The sequence below is a fragment of the Amblyraja radiata genome, chromosome 37 (genome assembly GCF_010909765.2).
Source record: "Amblyraja radiata isolate CabotCenter1 chromosome 37, sAmbRad1.1.pri, whole genome shotgun sequence".
Classification (NCBI taxonomy): domain Eukaryota; kingdom Metazoa; phylum Chordata; class Chondrichthyes; order Rajiformes; family Rajidae; genus Amblyraja; species Amblyraja radiata.
The window spans coordinates 17,633,482-17,647,630 of NC_045992.1; the positions used below are offsets into that span (position 1 = coordinate 17,633,482).

The 14,149-nt window shown below is 50.7% G+C and overlaps 1 protein-coding gene across 2 annotated transcripts in view; it reads left to right on the plus strand.

Annotated features, from left to right (window-relative positions):
• pik3ap1 (phosphoinositide-3-kinase adaptor protein 1) overlaps positions 1–6,288 on the plus strand; it is a 148,259-nt gene extending 141,971 nt beyond the window's left edge. Inside the window, exons 15-17 of one of the 2 annotated variants that reach the window (XM_033012490.1) lie at positions 1,463–1,533; positions 2,609–2,709; positions 5,852–6,288. In XM_033012490.1, coding sequence (XP_032868381.1) covers positions 1,463–1,533; positions 2,609–2,709; positions 5,852–5,915 — 236 coding nt within the window. In that variant the 3' untranslated portion in view covers positions 5,916–6,288. The remainder of the gene's footprint in view (positions 1–1,462; positions 1,534–2,608; positions 2,710–5,851) is intronic. The other variant, XM_033012491.1, reaches the window with a different exon arrangement.
• Positions 6,289–14,149: the final 7,861 nt, after the last annotated feature.

The window sequence follows — 14,149 nt, forward strand, 5'->3', positions numbered from 1 at the left end:
GTGTTCACCCCCTCGCTTCCTTAGGTCAAACATTTTTCGTCTTGCTGCCATTAGTTCAGTTTAGCTAATTATCACACGTGCCGAGGTACAGTGAAAAGCCAGCGGAAAGACAGTACATGCTCACAATGGAGCCGCCCACAGTATACACACACATGATAAAGGGAATAATATTTAATGTAATATAAAGCCAGTAAAGTCCGATCAAAGATAAGTGCAAGGTTGTTGTTCTCACACCACCACATAAAGTTCACAATCCCTTCCCTCCACTCCATCCCACCATCGTTGTTCATCTTCACCAAGACTGTGGAGTCATCAGCAAACGCAAACACTGAGCTGGCCTTGCAATTGGCCACAAAGCCATAGGCAGGGGTCTGAACACATAATCCTGAAGAGCACCAGTGTTGCGGGTCAGGGGTCAGTTGAGTTTATTGTCACGTGTGCCGAGGTACAGTGAAACCCCTTTGTTGTGCGCTAACCAGTCAGCGGAAAGACTGTACATGATTACAATCGAACCATTCACTGTGTACAGATACATGATAAGGGAATAACATTTGGTGCAAGGTAAAGCCTGTAAAGTCCGATCAATGAAAGTCCGATCGTAGTTCAGGAGTTCTCTCTGGTAGTAGGATGGTTCAGTTGCCTTATAACAGCTGGGAAGAAACTGTCCCTAAATCAGGAGGTGTGCATTTTCACACTTCTATACCTTTCGCCCGATGGGGGAGGGGAGAAGAGGGAGTGACCGACTGGGGTGCGACTTGTCCTTGATGATGCTGCTGGCCTTGCCGAGGCAGCGTGAGGTGTAAATGGAGTCAATGGAAGGCAGGTTGGTTTGTGCGATGGTCTGGGCTGCGTCCACAATTTGCAGCAATTTCTTGTGGACTTGGATGGGGGGGATGAAATGTTACGACCAATTCTAGCCAACTGAGTTCTGTCGTCAGGAGGTCCAGAAGCAGATGGAGGCTCATAGGAAACCGGAGCACCCAGAGAAAACCCACGTGGCCACGGGGAGAAGGTACAAACTGCACAGACAACACCCATAGTCAGGATGGAATCTGGGTCTCTGATGCTCTAAATGCCCCTGTCCCACTTAGGAAACCTGAACGGAAACCCCTGGAGACTTTGCGCCCCACCCAAGGTTTCCGTGCGGTTCCCGGAGGTTGCAGGTGGTTGCCGGAGGTTGCTGGTAGTGGAAGCAGGTAGGGAGACTTGACAAAAACCTCCGGGAACCTCCGGGAACTGCACGGAAACCTTGGGTGGGGCGCAAAGTCTCCAGACGTTTCCGTTCAGGTTTCCGTTCAGGTTTCCTAAGTGGGACAGGGGGGGGGGTTTGTGTACCTCGGTCTTGGAGCCTCATCTGCACCTGGCTTCCAGAACCTTCTGACGAGCAGACCTGTACGCTTTCTCTCGCTGACGTTGCTTCTGTGGAGTGTTCCATTTCTAAAGGACTTCTCCTTTCCTCCAGGCAGCCTCAGCAGTCGCTCCAGCACTCGCAGTGTGCTCAGCTTAAGCAGTGGAGCAGAAGGGGACAATGAGGTAAGACATGCTTAATCACACACCATCTCGGTTCACACATGGCCTTTCATGAAAGAAACCCAAAAGTGGCTGAGGGGGCCACCATGAGAGGGGGGAGGGGAGGGGGGGGGATAGAGAACGACAGAAGACCTGGCGTAGGATACATTGAAACGTTGTTGGCGCTCCTTATGTGGCTTCTATAACTTTATGAATAGACTCAATGGGCTGAATGTCCTCATTCTGCTCCTATAACTTATGAACAATGAGGGATAGTCCATTATCATCACTGAGGAAGTCACTTTGATCCCAAGAAGACGTTGTGAGATGAGACGGGGGTGAGGGTGGGCTGTGAGATGGGCGCGGGGATTTAAAGGTGGATTTTGTGGTTGGAATGTGTTCAGAGAGGCTGGGATGGTGGGTGAAGTTTGAAGTGGGAGGGGGGAGAGGATGGGTGAAGGTTGGCGTCATGGGGAGGGGGATGGGGGAGGGGAAAGGGGAATGATTGGGTGACTATCCGTCAGGGGCAGCGACTGTGATTTCCACAGCCAACTACCTAAAACTTTAGACTTCAGAGATACAGCACGGAAACAGGCCCTTCGAGCCGCTGAGCCCGCGCCCGTGCCAGCCAGCGATCGCCCCGTAAACAAGCACTATCCTACACACCAGGGACAATTTTTACCAAAGCCAATTAACCTACAAACCTGCACGTATTTGGAGCGTGGGAAGAAACTGGAGGACCCGGAGAAAACCCACGCAAGTCACGAGGAGAACGTACAAACTTCGTACAGACAGCACCCATAGTCAGGATCGAACCCGGGTTTCTGGCGCTGTAAGGCAGCAACTCTACCGCTGCGCCACCGTGCCATACCTAGGTCCCTACACCATGTCATGGATTAGACTGGGTGACCGGGGGAATGCAGTTGGGATGTAGCGGTTTGTTAGCGTGACGTTACGGAGATACTACATCACACGCTGCCAATTGCAGGCAGGTGGGACTAGTGTAGATGGGACATGTTGGCTGGTGCGGGCAAGTTGGGCTGTAGGGCCTGTTTCCACACTGTTTCACTCTTTGACTCTGTGCTCTCATTGACACCAGGACAACGAGCCAGCGAGCTTCAGGACCTCCAATGCCCGCCTGAGTCGACACCGGCCGCCCAGCTTACCTCCGCCCCGCGTGCCACCCCGTGGACAAGCCAGGTACCCCCACCCCCACCCCCCCCCAACACACAATCACCCACGGCCCACCCACTCACCCCAACATGCACTCACCCCCACACACACTCACCCCCACACACACTCACCCCCTACACACTCACCCCCACACACACTCACCCACTCACCCCCACACACACTCACCCCCACACACACCCCCACACACACTCACCCCCACACACACTCACCCCACACCCACTCACCCCCACACACACTCACCCCACACCCACTCACCCCCACACACACTCACCCCCAACACACAATCACCCACGGCCCACCCACTCACCCCCACACACACGCACCCCCACACACACTCACCCCACACACACTCACCCCCACACACACTCACCCCCACACACACTCACCCCCACACACACTCACCCACTCACCCCACACACACTCACCCACACTCACGCCCACACACACTCACCCCCACACACACTCACCCCCACACACACTCACCCCCACACACACTCACCCACTCACCCCCACACACACTCACCCCCACACACACTCATCCCGTCACCCACTCACCCCCACACACTCCCCCCACACACACTCACCCACACACACTCACCCCCACACACACTCACCCCCACACACACTCACCCCCACACCCACTCACCCCCACACACACTCACACCACACCCACTCATTCAGACAGAACATTGTATCGATGCTCTGTGTCGGGCCTCTGTACCCACTCTCTGTAACTCAGCGGGACAGGCAGCATCTCTGGAGAGAAGGAATGGGTGACGTTTCAGGTCGAGACCCTTCTTCAGACCCTAAACGTCATCCATTCCTTTACTCCAGAGATGCCGCCTGTCCTGCTGAGTTACTCCAGCATTTTGTGTCTATTTTCAGTGAAAACCAACATCTGCAGTTCCTTCCGACACATAGTCCAGTAAAGCCCACTTAAAGACCAGCAAGTGGCTGCCTCGCCAGCAGCCTGTCTGTCCTGTCTTCTATTTTGTTATTTTAAGTATGTGTTAAAAGTATGTTTTAGTGTTCCTCTGTTTGTTTTTGGGGGGTGGGGGTTGGGGGAAACTTTCTTCAATCTCTTACCTCGACGGAGATGCAATATTTTCCTGTCCCCACTGCGGCCGAACATGGTGGAGTGGTGCGGGCTTTCCTGGAGACCGACCCGGCGCGGCGTGGACTTACAATCGTGGAGCTTGCCGGGAGATCGACTTTTGCTGGGGATTGACTGTGGAGAGCTCCAACCGAGGGAGCCTCTGGACTAACATCGTGGCGCCCCTGGTTAGAGACCGATTCGGGAGCTCCAAGCCGCGGAGAGTTTCAACCGTCCCGACGGGGGAGATTCGATCACCTCGACGCGAGAGCTTCGGATCGCCGGCTGCTGGAGCTTTGATGGCCCCAACCGCGGGAGAATGAAGAGGGAGAAGATTGAACCGTCCATCACAGTGCGGAATGTGGAGAGCCGCTGTGGTGCATGTTTATGTTAACGTTTATTTATGTGGTTGTGTGTCCTGTTACTTTTCACTTCGTATGGCCATAGGGTAACTCAAATGTCACTGTACCTTCATTGGTACATGTGACGATAAACTGACCTTGAAACCTTGATAGTCCGAGGGTGTCCAATGAGGTAGATGGGAGGTCTGTACTGCTGCCTAGTCCTGAATCTGGAGGTGTGTGTTTTCACATTCTGTGGGGGAATGGAATAGTCAGCTTACAGGAGGCAGAGCAGGGAGGTGGTAATGTTGACCTAGGCTGTGGGAACTTGTGAGCTCCAGATGCCCGGCTCACAAACTAAACAACAGAATCAACCAGATACCCACCACATGACAATCCCTGCCATTTGCACCCACTGCCTATCAGAGGCAGCACGGTGGCGCAGCGGTTGAGTTGCTGCCTCATTGCGCCAGGGACCTGGGTTCAATCCTGACTACGTGCGCTGTCTGTACAGAGTTTGCACGTTCTCCCTGTGACCTGCGTGGGTTTTCTCCGGGTGCTCCAGTTTCCTCCCACACTCCAAAGATGTACAGGTTTGTAGGTTAATTGGCTTCGGTAAACCTATAAATTGCCCTTAGTGTGTGGGGGATAGTGCTAGTGTATGGGGTGATGGCTGGTCAGCACGGACTCGGTGGGCCGAAGGACCTGTTTCTGTGCTCTATCTCCAAAGTCTAAAGACCACCAGATTCTGGGTTGCAGGAGGCTTATTGGCACCTAGCTGGTGAATGTTCTGCAGAGGGCGATTCGGGTTGAATTTGTAATTGTGTCGGAAGGAACTGCAGATGCTGGTTTACACCGAAGACAGACACAAAATGCTGGAGTAGCTCAGCGGGACAGGCAGCATCTCTGGAGAGAAGCTAAGTGGCAGAGCAAGCAGCAGAGACCAAGCCGCCTTCTCCTATTCCCCCTCCTATTTTTAAGTTTGTCTGATATTTAGCAGAATAATTTAGCACGATGCAATCATGATTTGAGGAAATAATTAAGGAAGGACATTCTTGCTATTGAGGGAGTGCAGCGTAGGTTTACAAGGTTAATTCCTGGGATGGCGGGACTGTCATATGCTGAGAGAATGAAGCAGCTGGGCTTGTACACTCTGGAGTTTAGAAGGATGAAAGGTAATCTCATTGAAACATGTAAGATTGTTAAGGGTTTGGACACACTAGAGGCAGGAAACATGTTCCCGATGTTGGGGGAGTCCAGAACCAGGGGCCACAGTTTAAGAATAAGGAGTAAGCCATTTGGAACGGAGACGAGGAAACACTTTTTCTCACAGAGAGTGGTGAGTCTGTGGAATTCTCTGCCTCAGGGGGTGGTGGAGGCAGGTTCTCTGGATGTTTTCAAGAGAGAGCTAGATAGGGCTCTTAAAAATAGCGGAGTCAGGGGATATGGGGAGAAGGCAGGAACGGGGTACTGATTGGGGATGATCAGCCATGATCACATTGAATGGCTCGAAGGGCCGAATGGCCTACTCCTGCACCTATTGTTTATTGTCTATTATCATAATATGCTGCTGTTCCACAGAACTCGAGACAGTTGCGCAAAGCTCTTATTCCAACTGGACCTTCTCTCCAGAGATGCTGCCTGTCCCGCTGAGTTACTCCAGCATTTTGTGTCTATTCTGTTCAGTCACTAACACTTCTCTTGGTCTTTGCAGGAGTCCAGTCCAGCCAAGGGGGAAGTCATCTCCTGCCCCGCCAGTGCCACCTAGAGGCTGGTAGTCGTATCTCCCACAACTGGACCTCCCAGAGGAAGCACCAGGCAACACAACGTCACCACCCAGATGGAGCAAGAAGCCAAGGAGTTTCACACCTCAGCAGCTTCTTGTGCTAAATGCCTGCCGCTCTTTTGTTGACCCGGCCACGCAGGGTAGTCTCCAAGAGCGCCCGTGTTGTCTATTGGTACGGAAGTGTGGAGAAAAACGACCAAGTGACTTAGTTAAAACCGCAATGGTGAAGCTGCGAGCACCTACGTTCCAGCCAAATGCAAATGAGACCAAACTTGCCCGATACTCAAATCTTCTTCCAATTCTCTTCGTGACCCTGTGAGGTGCCACGACACCCTGTTGTTGGAATATAACACACACAGACTCCATTCAAGAAGACCCTGTAAACCATTCCAAAATGTAAAGAACGTGATGAAAGATTGGGATGTTGAGGGCAGTGTGGAGCAGGAAGGGCAGTAGACCTTGCTAAGAGGCAGAGCAAGCAGGAGAGACCAAGCAGCCTACTACTATTCCCCTTCCTAGTTTTAAGTTTGTATAATATTTAGCTGAATAATTTAGCACGATGCAATCGTGAAGATGCTGTTTCATCGCAGAATTCGAGATGGTTCCGCAAACCTCTTATTCCCACAGGACCAAGCATAGCAGGGCAATCCAAGAAGTCACTCATCCAGCTGAGAGCTTGGGGGAGAATTCACCCTTATCTCACCTCGCTCACTCCATCCACCTCTCTCAGCGGGGAAGAATGGTGTGTGCTGCAGCGATCCAGAGAATGGCGATCCACACCCCCAGGGATTGAGGGACAGCAAACGCATGGAGATCTTTATCAGGTCACAGGTAGATCAGGCAACATCAGTACGGTGGGCAGGATAGGACCTTATTCCTTGGCATGCAGGAGGATGAGGGCTAATCTTGTAGAGGTGTACAAAAACATGTGGTGAATAGATTGTGTGAATGCACAGTCTTTTACCCAGAGGAGGGGATTCAAGAACCAGAGGACATATGTTTAAGGTGAGCAGGAAACGATTTAATAGGAACCTGAGGGGCAACTTTTTCACTCAGAGAATGGCTGGTATCTGGAACAAGCTGTCACAGGAGGTAGTTGAGGCAAGTACTATAACAATTTAATAAAGGACATTTGGACAGGTACATGGATAGAAAATGTTTAGAGGGATAGGGGCCAAAAGCGGGCAATTGAGTTTAGCATAGATGGGGCATCATGCTTGGTATGGATGTTGGGCTGAATGGCCTGTTTCCATGCTGTATGATTCTGTGATAAAGGTTCAGTAAGAAACAGCAGCCTTTGTACAGGATCTCTCCCTTGTGTCCTGCAGCCCCCTGGCCTGTCATATAACCAGCTGCAACAATTCCGTTGCAGAAAGCAGGGCGTTGATGGTGGTCATTGTAGAGGATGTGTTTATACTTTGTGCACTTTAACCTTGTGAGTTATCCTCCTGTGTGGCCTGACAAACTCTGATAGCGCTCTCCTGGTGAATGCCACTTTGAAATCGATTGGATATTGGACCAGCCTGTATGCAGAGCGGAAGGAAGACTGATTTAGCTGCATGAACACACATTCCAAATCAATTTAAGGCGGCACGGTGGCGCAGCGGTAGAGTTGCTGTCTTCCAACACTTGCAGCGCCAGAGACCCGGGTTCCATCCCGACTACGGGTGCTGTCTGTACGGAATTTGTACGTTCTCCCCGTGACCACCGCGTGGGTTTTCTCCGAGATCTTCGGTTTCCTCCCGCACACCAAAGACGTGCAGGTTTGTAGGTTAATTGGCTTGGTGTCAATGTAAAATTGTCCCTAGTGTGTGTAGCATAGTGTTAATGTGCAGGGATCGCTGGTCAGTGCAGACTCGATGGGCCGAAGGGCCTGATTCATAGAAACATAGAAAATAGGTGCAGGAGTAGGCCATTCAGCCCTTCGAGCCTGCACCACCATTCAATATGATCATGGCTGATCATCCAACTCAGTATCCTGTACCTGCCTTCTCTCCATACCCCCTGATCCCTTTAGCCACAAGGGCCACATCTAACTCCCTCTTAAATATAGCCAATGAACTGGCCTCAACTACCTTCTGTGGCAGAGAATTCCAGAGATTCACTACTCTCTGTGTGAAAAATGTTTTCCTCATCTCGGTCCTAAAAGATTTCCCCCTTATCCTTATTCAGCACTGTATCTCCAAATAAAAGCTTTTAGATAGCGCACATGAATAGGCAGGGAATGAACGGGTATGGACCATGTGCAGTGAGAGGAGATCAGTTTCACGGCATCATGTTTGGCACACCGGGGTGGTGGTGTGGGCCAGGGGTGGAGGTGTGGGCCGGGGTGGAGGTGTGGGCCGGGGTGGAGGTGTGGGCCGGGGTGGAGGTGTGGGCCGGGGTGGTGGTGTGGGCCGGGGTGGTGGTGTGGGCCGGGGTGGAGGTGTGGGCCGGGATGGTGGTGTGGGCCGGGGTGGTGGTGTGGGCCAGCGTGGCACAGCAGCCCAACCCAGCGGTGAAGGTCGGCAGATCCGTCCACTATAACCGAATCCCGTTATAAAGAGGTCCATAATAACCAGGGTTGACTGTATTTTGATGGTGAGACGTTTTATCTGTGAACAACTGTATGCTGTGATGGTCTCATTACCATTCACCCACTGGCTCACTGCAGTCTGTTTTCACTAATTCGTCTGATGTGGACCTCTCCCATATCAACTCCTGTTTGTCAGCTATAAAAACCTGGATGCAACATAATTTCCTCAAACTCAACAGCGATAAGACAGAATTCCTCCTCATAGGCTCCAAAGCCACACTCAGCAAAATCAATAACCCCACTCTCACCATCGACGACACCACTGTCTCCCCATCTCCCAGGCCCGCAACCTTGGCGTGATCTTTGATTCCACCCTCTCCCTTGAGCCTCACATCCGCCATGTCATTAAAACCTCCTTCTTTCATCTCCGCAACAGCGCCAAACTCAGACCCTCTCTCACACCGCCCGCTGCTGAAAGACTCATCCATGCCTTCATCTCCTCCCGACTGGACTATTGCAACTCACTTCTCCTTGGCATCAGCTCCACCTACATCAACCGACTCCAACTGGTCCAGAACGCAGCCGCCCGACTCATCACCCACACCAAATCCTGGCATCACATCACTCCAGTCCTCAAACAACTTCACTGGCTTCCCATCTCCCACCGGATCACCTACAAAATCCTGATCCTCACCTACAAAGCCCTCCACCATCTGGCCCCCACATATCTCATTGACCTCCTCTCCCCCTACCAACCCTCACGGTCCCTCAGATCCACATCAGCCGGTCTCCTCTCCATCCACAAGTCCAACCTCCGCAGTTTTGGGGACAGAGCCAGCTCCCAGGCTCTGGAACTCCCTCCCCCAACTGATCCGCAATTCCGTGTCCCTCACCATCTTCCAGTCCCGCCTCAAGACGCATCTCTTCACCTCTGCCTATCCGTAGCCCCACGTCCCCGTCCCTTTTCATCTGTGCATTAATTGCCTCATACTGTGTTTTGTATTACTTTGTGTACTAGTCATGTCTCTACTATTTATTTCATTCCCCTTACATGTTTTTCCTCTACCTGCTCAATTTTTGTAAGGTGTCCTTGAGACTCTTGAAAGGCGCCCATAAATAAAATGTATTATTATTATTATTAATCTCACCCCCACCGCATTTGTCTTTGGGATTGTTGAGCTGACATCTCCAGGGACGTAGGTTCGATCCCGGCCTTGGCTGCTGTCTGTCTGGAGTTTGCACTTTATCCCTGTGACTGCATAGAGTTCCCCTTTTTTTTCATACAAAATGCTTTTATTCAGAACAAACAAAAATACAAAGTAGTAACACGACCAATGAATGCCTATATTGGCATTTTACAAACAAAGTTATCAAATTAAAATATGAACATTTTTATCAACAATACATTCGACCTCCGGCGGTGACCAGCGTTCACGGACGGCCTCCAGAGTCCCCGTGGTCACCGCGTGTTCCCTCTCCAGGGACACGCGGGCACGAACATAACCCCGGAAAAGGGGCAGGCAGCCATAGAGTTCCCCTGGGTGCTGTGGTTTCATCACGCATCCCAAAGACATGTTCCTACACTGACCCATGTGAATGACCCCTCAGTGTCGGCTGAAGGGGCGTGTGTGGGAGAGGATGCAGCAGAGATGCAGGGGCCAATGGCTTCTTTATTTTCACGTGTACTGAGGTAGAGGTTAGTACAGAATGTACAGAACAGCCCATTGAATCCATATGCAAGAGGTGCCATGTTGCTCCCATTTCCCAGTCCCAGCAGTAGCCTGCCACAAAGGCCCGTTGCAGCCATCGCCTGCATTCCTGTCATCCCGTGAACCCCTTGTTCCCCGGTGGTGGGTGGGGGAGGGTGCCTCCCGCAGCTGACCCTGGGACCGCGGAAGGTAAGACCCCCCGCCCCCGGGCCCTTTGTCCAGCATCTGTTGCCGCCATCTCCCTCCGTCCCCCTCTGCGATTCCGTATCCACGGGGGGAGCAGGGGGCCAGGCCCGGCGACCTTCCCTATCCGGGTGAGCCGGGCTGGCAGTGAGGAAATACGGAGAAAGGGAATAGGATAAATGGGAATTTGCCCCCCAGAAGTCAGTATGGATCAATGGGCCGAATGGCTGCCGCCCTCACCTTCATGTTTACTTTAGAGATATAGCACGGAAACAGACCCTTCAGCCCACCGAGTCCATGCCGGCCGGCAATCAATAGACAATAGGTGCAGGGGTAGGCCATTCGGCCCTTCGAGCCAGCACCACCATCACTGTGATCATGGCTGATCATCCCCAATCAGTACCCCGTTCCTGCCTTCTCCCCATATCCCCTGACTCTGCTATCTTTAAGAGCTCTATCTAACTCTTGAAAGCATCCAGAGAATTGGCCTTTGGGATGTGGAGGGAAACCGGAGCACCCGGAGAAAACCCACGCGGTCTCGGGGAGAACGAACAAATTCCGTACATACAGCACCCGAGGCCAGGATCGAACTCGGGTCTCTGGCGCGGTGACCCAGCGGCTCTAACGCTGTTAACAATAGGAAGAATCTGATTAAACTTAAAGGTACAAGGAAGATTCTCAGGGATGTTGCCACGATTCATGGGCTGGAGTTTTCGGCAAGGACTTAATGAGTTAGTTTGAGGTCATGCAAGGGTTGCCACCAAAGATCCTACAGCGAGCAAGATAGTCCACTCGACGAAAAAGACGTAGTACGGTCATGGGCAGATTCATGGGTAATTTTTTGCTCCATTTCCGTAACCGGCTTCCGTCTCCGCACCAAAGATCCCATAGGATACTAGTGCGGAGACGGAAGCCAGTTACGGAAACATCCTCGTAAAAATAAAAGTTATTTGGTAAAAATCTTTTCATATTCAGAATTATAATTTATTAGCACAAACTGTTCCCCTGCAACGTTGATTACAATGCGCGTCGGGTCGGTATACTGAAATGGATGAAAAAAAGGCCCACGTTACGCTCCATTGCATACTACACGTCAGCCCATTGCATTTAGCAGGAGTGGTCGATCTTGCTCCACTATGGGAACTTTGGTTGACACAGTTGGGCTTATGGAACGAGCTGCCGGAGGAGGTACTTAAGGCAGGTATTATTGCAACGTTTAAGAAGGAATTAGGTACGTGGACAGGACAGGTGTAGAGGGATATGGGCCAAACGCAGGCAGATAGGACTAGTGTTGATGGGGCATGTTGGTCAGTGTGAGCAGGTTGGGCTGAAGGGCCTGTTTCCACACTAACTATGACTCACTGAAAGGTTAATATGTAGTGCTATTTTTTTGTAAATTTCCAACATAGACTTTATTGGAGTGCTATGCTATGTCCGCCTGCCTTTCCCTGCAGTCCTGTATGTTGTTGGAGCCATACTTATCTAAGCCAGCCAGGAGCATTCCCTAGCACTTCTAAGCTAGGGTGAGTGAGCCAAGTTGGCCAAGGTGTGGGTTACAGGGAACAGGCCTCTGGCCTGCCCTTGTTGACTTGGTGTCAGTGCACCAGGTTGCTCCAGATGTCTGGCCCTTGGTGATCTGATGCTGGTGGTCTGGCATTAGATGATGGTCATGGCACAGAACGTGGTTAGACTTTGTGCACTTTAACCTTATGAATGACCTTCCCGTGCGTGGTCTGACCAACTCTGACCCTTAAACCTTTAAGTCGGAGGTGTCATGTTTTAACCAGTGTTAAGTGACTTAAAAATACACAAAATATTGTCCAGTCTATCGGAAAATATGGATTTTAATCAAATGATGTTGCAATCTTAGAAATTAAAATGACCTATCTGAGCACAACAATGTGGTTTGTTATTTGTAACTTCACCCACCCTCAAGAACAAGCTTTTCTTTGGCAACAGGGCGGCACAATGGTGCAGCGGGTAGAACTGTTGCCTCACAGTGCCAGAGTCCCGGGTTAACCCTTCTAAAGGATGCCTTTGTTGGAACCCAAGGCTCTCATGAATCTGAGGCCAGTCGTTTCTCATTGTCACCCAATAACCAGAAGGCATCTATCTTCTTTGCTTCTCAGGCTACAGTTCTTATTTATGTTGCTTGTTCACATTTCCCTTCCCATCATACTGTCCATTTGCAAAATGGCCCTTCCCAGAGACCTGACTACAGGTGTTGTCTGTACAGCATGGTGGCACAGCGGTAGAGTTGCTGCCTCACAGCACTTGCACCGCCAGAGACCCAGGTTCGCTCCTGACTACGGGTGCTGTCTGTACGGAGTTTGTGCGTTCTCTCCGTGACCCTTGTGGGTTTTCTCCAGGTGCTCCGGTTTCCTCCCACATCCTAAAGATGTGCAGGTTTGTAGGTTAATTGACTTGTTACAATTGTAAACTGCCCCTAGTGTGTGTGGGATAGTGTTCGTGTGTGCGGGGATCGCTGGTCAGTGCGGACTCGGTGGGCCGATGGGCCTGTTTCCGCGCTGCATCTCTAAAGTAAACTTCACAAACAGTCACGACAAATGAGGGATGCAGAACTTTTGTCAGGAGTAATGCTGTAAGGAAACAAACGGTTCAGGATCGGTCATTCCAGGTCCGTTGAAGATGATGAAGATATATATTTTAGATGGGCAGCAACTTCTAAATCTAAAGAGGATGTGCCCAATAGACTCTCTCATTGATAGACACAAAGTGCTGAAGTAACTCAGCGGGTCAGGCAGCATCTCTGGAGAATATGGCGAGGTGACGTTTTGCGTCGGGATCCTTCTTCAGACTGTCTCTTCCATTGATTCAACTGGTTCAGGAGCTCTTGACTCTCGTACCTCTATAGGGTATCAACTGAGGTGTCAAACTAAAGACTCTAAACCAATCTTTATTCACACTTGAGGATGCATGCAAACCACTGACATCTAATAACTTCTCATCTGCTTTACTATTCCAGTTTATCATTTCTTACACTAAATCTCAAAACTCATGACTTGGACTCAGATATGCGGTGGTGCAGAGATAGAGGTGCTGCCTCACAGCGCCAGAGACCCGGGTTCGATCCTGACCTCGGGTGCTGTCTCTATGGAGTTTGTACATTCTCCCTGTGACCTGTATGCGTTTTCTCGGGGTGTTCCAGTTTCCTCCCAGGACTTGCAGGTTAAATGGCTTCTGTAAATTGTACCTAGTGTATAGGATAGAACTCGTGTACGGGGTGATCACATGCTGTCACACTCAGTGGGCCGAACGGCCTATTTCCCCACTGTATCTATAAACTAATTAAATAAATGTTAAATAAATATGAATAAATTGGGCAAATTCACTGTTGTTAGTGGGTTGTCTCATAGTAACATACCCCGTTCCTGCCTTCTCCCCATACCCCTTGATTCCGCTAGCCCTAAGAGCTCTATCCAACTCTCTTTTGAATGCATCCAGTGAATCGGTCTCCACTGCCTTCTGAGGCAGAGAACATCGGGAACATCGGGTTTTCTGCATCTAGTGTGTCCAATCCCGTAATAATTTTGTATGTTTCTATAAGATCACCTCATCCTTCGAAATTCCAGTGAATACAAGCCCAGTCGACCCATTCTTTCATCATATGTCAGTACCGCCATCCCAGGAATTAACCTCGTGAACCTACGCTGCACTCCCTCAATAGCAAGAATGTCCTTCCTCAAATTAGGAGACCAAAACGGTACACAATACTCCAGATGTGGTCTCACCAGAGCCCTGTACAACTGCAGTAGGACCTCTTTGCTCCTATACTCAAATCCTCACGCAATGAAGGCC